The 7,985-nt window shown below is 45.5% G+C and overlaps 1 protein-coding gene across 1 annotated transcript; it reads right to left on the bottom strand.

Annotated features, from left to right (window-relative positions):
• Nucleotides 1-6,922: 6,922 nt before the first annotated feature.
• On the bottom strand, nt 6,923-7,659 carry LOC126704174 (uncharacterized). Its single transcript, XM_050403199.1, has 2 exons — nt 7,234-7,659; nt 6,923-7,174 (listed from the first exon to the last, which is right to left on the bottom strand). Exons 1-2 carry the CDS (start codon nt 7,657-7,659, stop codon nt 6,923-6,925), a joined length of 678 nt encoding a protein of 225 aa, XP_050259156.1.
• Between the last annotated feature and the right edge of the window lie 326 nt (nt 7,660-7,985).

A 7,985-nucleotide genomic window follows, 5' to 3' on the forward strand; every position in this document is an offset into this window, starting at 1 on the left:
TTGACAGTATGATGCGAATCTGATGGCTGAGAACTCTGTTGAGGCTTGGGTGGGAATTTTCCCGCTCTGTAGCCCTCTCGTTGGTATAAATATCACTCAAATTGAACTTTTTCTTCATTTAGCAATCACTTAACTCCCAGCGCTTATACACTGAACCTGTCAACTCACCCATCTCTCTCGTGCTTCTACAAATACTAAAAGCTTGTCCGAGGAGACATTCCTTATTTCTGTAAGTCTTCACAAATCTCTTTTTCATACATTTCCTCTTCTCGGCCCTTTTTTCTCCCTTCAACCTTTCAAGTTCCCTTCAAGCCCTTATAGAAATGGGTAGGTTTAAGTGTCTAGTAGACTCCAAGGAGGCGATAGAGAACTTTAGGGCCTGTTACAGGATTCCCCCAGGAGTAGGCATTAGGTATTGTGAGGAGGGGCAATGGCACGAAGATAGGCGAGAGGGAGAGGTAGTAATTCCCATGATTGCCTTTATAGAAGGCGGGATGAGAATACCCATGGGCATCATTACTAGGGATTACCTTAGAGCCCATAGACTAGCCCCTACTCAGTGTGCCCCGAATATGTTTAGGATCTTAGGTTCCGTAGATGCCCTTAATGAAAGTATGGGGTTGGGGCTTACCCACCATGACGTTAACTAGGTCTACAACCTCTATCACCTAAAGGGGCAAGGGTATTACTTGAAGTCCAGGTACCCTGAAGTCAAGCTCATTTAGTGCCTACCTAAATCCAACAAAAGTCTGAAGAAAGACTTTCTTATCGTGTCGGAGAATTGGATTGACGGCCTCCCTTGCCCAACGAGGGAGGGGCAGCCAGGTGGGGTTTTAGACTTAGGATAGCTATTTTAAATTTATGTTTTCTACGTTTTTCTTCCTTTCATACCATTGCTGATCCTTGCAGCTTTTCGTTTCTTTGATGTTTTTGCAGATAAACACGCTGTCGAACTGAACTTCAACTGGTCAACAAGGATAGTCTAGACAAAATCCTTAAGGCCGAGGTGTTTGTGAACTCAGATGGCTAGTTACGAGCGGCTCACTTGATCCTAGGATACACGCCAATCTCGTCAAGCTTCCAAGCTCCCAAGTGTGTCATAAGGGCCAGAGATCCCTGCCTTCACTGGATAAGCATAGTTGTGCTAGATTTCCTTCTCCCTGGTCCAAAAGTATAGGGTGTAGAAATCCTAACCCTCATTCCTGAAGGTATACCAAAAGTAGGGGCCTTGTCGCTACAACAAACAACCAGTGTAGCCACTTCGTCTCACCCCCCCCCCCCCTCAACATACAAGAAGAAGAAGTGGTAGAAGTAGCTGATTCTGAGAACGAGTTTAAAGTTTTCAACCGAGCCTTATCCCCGGAAATTTCAAATCCTGATCTCGACCTTCCATTCTCACCAATAATCGAAAAGAAGGGGATACAACACAGACCGAAGTCTAGTTTGCTTGATTTAATAGAGTCCCAACCTGGGAGGGATGCACCTGGGAAGGCTGCCCAGACTAAGTCCCCCACTCCTCCGCCTGCCATGCCCTTTCAAGCAGTAGAACTGAAGAGGAAAAGAGAGTCAAAAGGGAAGGAGGTGATCGGAGCTGGACAAACCCTTCCCCCCCGCGAGGACGAGGTTCAAAGAGCCTCTAAACAAGCCAAAACGGGGCAGAGGGGAGTTGAGAAGAGAAGCGATCCTCAGATAGGGCCCCCAGCCTAGCTCCCTGCCTCAATGCTGAATGGGGAACCTTTCCTTGCCAATGCTTCCATCTGCGATTTCCAGGGAGGAACAGCCGGCTACGTTGCAGATGTGGTGGAGCAGGCTTTGCTCCTCCCCAAGGATATGGTCGAGCTGTGAGGTATGAGGAGACATGAGGTCTTCCTTAGCCTTAAAAGATACCTCGCCATGGTACATCCTTTTCCTTTATCCCTAGTCTTTTTTTTTTTTTTTTTTTTTAATCTTCTTTCACTAATCCTTATTTATTTCCTTGGCAGGTTGTTTAGGCCTCCTTCCGGGCAGAGGAGATGACCAATTACTGCCATAGGCAAATAAAGGAAGAAGAAGGGAGGTGCATCGCCACTGTGGAGGCTTTCCAAGTAGCCGATAAGAGCCTCCAGGACCTTAAGAAGAGGCTGCAAGATGAGGAAAAAGAAAGAAAGTACGTGGCAGCCACTCTTGAAAATGTTGAAAAGCAAGCCGAGAGCAAAAGGCTGCTGCTGCGTAGTGCCGAGGAATAGCTGACCTCCTCCAAGACCCAAGTTGCTGCACTAAAAAAGAAATTGGAGGAGGTTGAGAAGGCTAAAGCTCTGGCCGAGAGGGCCAAGGATGAGGCAGAGGATGCCAGAGACGAAGCGGAGCAACATGGCTACGACGTTGGGGTGTCTGAGACTAAGGACACCCTTAGGGCCGAGGTCCCTGTCGTTTGTCGGACTTACTGTGCCCTGGTATGGGATGAAGCCCTCAACCAAGCTGGGGTTGAGGTTTCTTCTATACTTAGGAAAGCAAAAAGTATCTACTACCCCCCAGCTATTTGCCCTTCAAGCTCCTCAGACTCCCAGGCCGGTCCAGTGTCCTCAGAGGCTAGTGAAATTCAGGGCAGCCCATCCAAAACTCCTCCTATAGCTAACACTTCCTCAAAGGGAGCAAAACTGGCCGAGGACACTTCAGGAGCGGGGGACGCTAATAAAGAAACAGTCCAAAGCACCAAACTGCCTCCACCTATTCTGAAGGATCTCTCCTAGGAAAAAGGGACTTCTCGGGGTATGGAGTTGGTGTTGGCAACTCTTGCCATACCCCTAAAAGAGGATCCCAAGGACAAGGCCCACGAGTCTACTACAACAGCAGATATCTAACTTCCTAAGGATGCAAAAGAAAAACTTGTAATAAAAATGAAAAAATAGGTTGCCCCCTTCTTTTTATTTTTTATTTTATTTATTTATTTATTTTTTTTGTAGGCAACTTGCCTTTTTGTACTTGATCTGCCTTATTTAAGGCTTTTATCAATGAAACTTATGAGTATTTTCCTTCTTCTTCGCTATGGCTTATACATTGGAGTTAATATGATTTTTGTTCTATCTGACATTTAACGAAAGTAGGGATAAAATGGAACTTCCCTCATTAATTCACACGAGGGATAGAAAATTTCGCCCATTTCACATGATCCGTAGCAATAATAAGTAAAATTTACTAAGTCCACCACCTCGGCAAATAGTCATTCCAATTTCCAGAACATACTCTACCACAATACTTGCACACATAGTTCCAAATGTGAACTGTTCCCTACTTATTGGTAATTTTAAAGGAGCAAAATGATAATTATCTCTTGAACAAACATGAGTAATCCCGTAAATGCTTTAAGTGATACTCATGAGCATTTCATTATGACTCTTGTTGTAGTGAAAATCATTGCCATTCGAAGTGGTTTTTCTTGACATTGAAGTCATCAATAAGGGATACTAACTTACCTTAAATTTGTAACCTAAGAAGTCTTCAATAACTAAGGCTTTGCCCTGACCCTTAACAATTTCATAGAAAACGCTGATTCAATCGAAATATGTAGTCCAAGGATCTAGACACAGTCAAGAACTGATTCAATACTTAGAACGATGATTGAGAGTCATCAATTTTCCCAAGGCATGTGGTCCAAGGATCCAGGCATGGCCAAGGTTCAGTTTGATACGTAGGAAAATAGTTCTAAGTATTAATTTACTCAAAGCAGATGGTCCGAGGAACCAGACGTAGCTAAGGTTCTGTTTAACACTTAGGAAATTAATTGGAAGGCATCAATTTACCCAAGGTATATGGTCCGAGGATCTAGGCATGACCAAGGTTCTGTTTGATACTTAGGAAAATATTTCTAAGTATTAATTTACCCAAAGCAGATGGTCCAAGGAACCAGACGTAGCTAAGGTTCTGTTTAACACTTAGGAAATAAATTGGAAGGCATCAATTTACCCAAGGTATGTGGTTCGAGGATCCAGGCATGACCAAGGTTCTATTTGATACTCAGGAAAATATTTCTAAGTATTAATTTACCCAAAGCAGATGGTCCGAGGAACCAGACGTAGCTAAGGTTCTGTTTAACACTTAGGAAATTAATTGGAAGGCATCAATTTACCCAAGATATGTGGTCCAAGGATCCAGGCATGACTAAGGTTCTATTTGATACTCAGGAAAATATTTCTAAGTATTAATTTACCTAAAGCAGATGGTCTGAGGAATTAGACTTAGCTAAGGTTATGTTTAATACTTAGGAAATTAAATACATGAAGCTCAAAAGATAATATAATACACAAGAGAACAATAAAGACAACTTTCATTAATAATAATATCTCTTGAGGTTATTTACATTCTAGGGGCGTGGTATAGCCCTTTCTTCAAGGTCTTCAAGATAATACGCACCTATTCCTGCTACCGAGGTGATGCAATATGGCCCTTCCCAGTTAGGCCCTAATTTTCCCCATGCTGGATTCTTTGCAGTACCCAGAACCTTTCTTAGCACCAAGTCTCCAGGCGCCAGTGGCCTCAGCTTCACGTTGGAATCATACCCCTGTTTAAGTTTGTGTTGATAATAGGCCAATTGGACCATGACACTCAGAGTGAAAAAACTTGTCCTTAGTGTGGAGAATCCCATCTCTAGGGGAATAACAGTTTCGGCTCCATAAGTCATGGAAAAAGGGGTCTCCCCAGTGGATCTACGCGGCGTAGTTTGGTACGTCCAAAGGACGTGTGGCAACTCCTCCACCCATTTCCCCTTTGCGTCGTCTAGCCTTTTTTTCAATCTGCTGACTATGACCTTGTTGATTGTCTTGGCTTGCCTATTCCCTTATGGATACACCGGGGTGGAATATTTGTTGGTTATGCCAAGGTCGCAGCAATACCTCCTGAAGGCCTTACTATCAAATTGCAATTTGGCACTAGTCACACTTCTTTGCATATTCTTGTGCGTCCTTCTACATATTCGGCCACCAATAGCCTTGTGTGAGGGCCTGTGAGACAAAAACCTGCCCCCCATGTGGCTCCCACAAATCCCTTCATGTAACTCTTCTAAGAGCAGCTCAACTGCCTCGGGGTGTATGCACAGTAGGTATGGACCGGAGAAAGATCTTTTGTACAATTTATGGTCTTCGGACAACCAAAACCGAGGAGCCTTCCTTCGTATCTTTTCAGCCTCGGATTTTACCTCGAGCAGGCCTCTTCCTTAAGGAATAATACTATGGAATCCATCCAGTTAAGTCCTACCCTGATTTGATGAACGTGGACTACACTGTTTTTGGCCTCAGTGGGTTTGTGCAGGTCTTCCATAAGGATCACTTGGGGCAAGCCTTGCACCGTGGACGTTGCCAGCGTGGCAAAGGAGTCGGAATGAGTATTCCTACTTCTGGGAATTTGTGATAGGTTGAAGGATTCAAATTTTGACTGTAAACGTCTAACTTGGCTCAAGTAACCTTGCATTCTGAGATCCCTAGCCTCTAACTCTCCCCAAACTTTCCCTACAACTAATCTTGAATCCAAGAATGCTTCCATAGCCTTTCCACCCATCTTCTGAACCATGGCCATCCCGACCAACAGGGCCTTATACTCAGCCTCATTGTTTGTGGCCGAGAAGCTTAATCTCAAGGATTTTTCAATTGTAATGCTCTTAGGAGATATTAGAATTAGCCCCACTCCAGATGTCCTGTGGTTCGTTGCTCCATCAACGTATACTTTCCAGGATGGAGGTTCTTGTAGGGAGATTGCGCCAACTGATTTCTCATCCGTGCTATGGCTTTCCCTTCCTTGTTCTAATGGGGTTTCAGCAAACTCGGCCACCAAATCGGCAAAAACTTGACCCTTGACCGAAATGCACGGCATATACTTGATATCAAAAGCGCCTAAGATCGTCCCCCATTTGGCAATTCTCCCGGTGTAATTAGTACTCCGAAGTAGAGATCTAAGCGGGAGCTGGGTGAGGACAACGACCGTGTGTGATTGGAAGTAATGAGGAGTTTACGTGTGCCATGCACCACTACCAGGATGACCTTCTCTAAAGGTAGGTAACGGATCTTGGCCTCGTGTAATGACTTGCTTACATAATAAATCGGCCTTTATACGCCGTCGTCAACCTGTATCAGCACTAAACTCACTGCGTGGGAAGCCACTGCAATGTAGGCAAACATGACCTCATCCACCTCCGGCCTGGACATGATGGGGGGACGAGACAGGTACTCTTTTAACTGCTGAAAGGCCACAGCGCATTCCTCGGTCCATTCAAACCCCTTCCACTTGTTTAACAGCTAGAAAAAGGGTCTACACCTGTCTACCAACAGAGAGATGAATTGGTTTAGGGCAGCAGTCATCCCAGTTAACTTCTAGACCTCTTTGGGATTCCGAGGTGGTTGTAAATCATTTATCGCCTTGATTTGGTCGGGGTTGACTTTGATCCCACAGTGCGTCACCATGTACCCTAAGAACTTTCTTGACCCTACACTGAAAGAGCACTTGGAGGCGTTAAGGCGCAACTTGTGTCTCCTTAATATTTCAAAGATTCTCCCGAGGTCATTGATGTGCTCGGATTCCACTTTACTCTTCACCACTATATCGTCTATGTAAATCTCAATGCTTCTCCCTAGCAACGGCTCAAACATCTTGGTCATCATCCTCTGGTAGGTAGCCCTTATGTTTTTTAACCCAAAAGGCATTACCTTGTAGTGCTAGTTTCCGGTAGGGGTAACGAAGGCTGTCTTTTCTTGATCGTCCAGGGCCAAAGGTATTTGGTTGTAGCCTTGAAAAGCGTCCAAAAAGCTCATCGAGGATGACCTATAGTGGCATCCACTAGCTGGTCTATCCGAGGCATGGAGAAAGGGTCTTTCGGATAGGCCTTGTTTAGATTTGTGAAGTCTATGCACACTCGCCACTTCCCACTCTCCTTCTTCACCACTACGGTGTTGGCTAACTACTCAGGGTAGAAAACCTCTTTGATAGCCCCAGCCAGCTTTAGCTTCATTACCTCATCTCTGATTGTGTTAGAATACTCCTTGGATGAGCGCCGAGGAGCTTGCTTTTTGGGGATGATAGATGCGTTGACATTCAAATGATGGCAGATGAAGTCCGGATCCACCTCCAGAGCTTCATAAGCGCTCCATGCAAACACATCGATGTTTCTCTTGAGGAAAACTATCAGCTCTTCCCTCTCCTGAGGAGGCAGCTGGGTTCAGACCTGGAAAAAATTTTCCGGATCATCTCCCACAATGATTTTCTCCAGACCTTCACATTTTGCTTCCTCAGCCGGCCCACAGACAGGTGACGCCGAGGTCTTTGATTGCTATAAGTCTGTCTTGGAGGGCCCGGCTTCGGGTTGGTGCAGAACGGCAGCCACCAGGCATTGCCTAGCCATGGACTGACTCCCGATGAGCTCTTCGATCCCGTCTCCAGTAGGGTACTTGACTTTCCGGTGGTTAAGGAAATGGCTCCCAGGGCATGTAGCCAGGCCCTTCCTACGATGGCAGTGTAGGGGGAATAGGCATCAATCACGATAAAGTCCACTTCGACCACTTCTGACCCTGCTTGTATGGGTAGTCTTATCAGACCCTTTGGGATGACCATCTTCCCATCAAAACTTATCAATGGTGAATCGTATGCTGTCAAATCTTCTGGTTTCAAGTTCAACTCCTTGTATAGGTCAGGGTACATAACCTCTATGCCATTACCTTAGTCTACTATCACCCTCCTCACGTCGTACCCTCCTATCCTGAGGGTGACCACTAAGGCATCATCATGTAGTTGTATGGTTCCCACCTTATCCTCATCCAAAAAACTCAACGTTGGTCGAACCTCCAACAGCCTTCTTCGGCGCAGGGTTGGCATCCTTGGCTAGTGACCGAGCCACAGACATCACTTTGGAGGGTCGCGAACCTGTTCTCCTGAGAGTGGCAAAGATGATGTTGATGGTGCCCAAAGGGGGCCTTGAAGGGGCGTTTCCCTGAGCCCTTGACTGTGACTGGTCTTGTTGCTCGTTG

The sequence above is a fragment of the Quercus robur genome, chromosome 10 (assembly GCF_932294415.1).
Source record: "Quercus robur chromosome 10, dhQueRobu3.1, whole genome shotgun sequence".
Classification (NCBI taxonomy): domain Eukaryota; kingdom Viridiplantae; phylum Streptophyta; class Magnoliopsida; order Fagales; family Fagaceae; genus Quercus; species Quercus robur.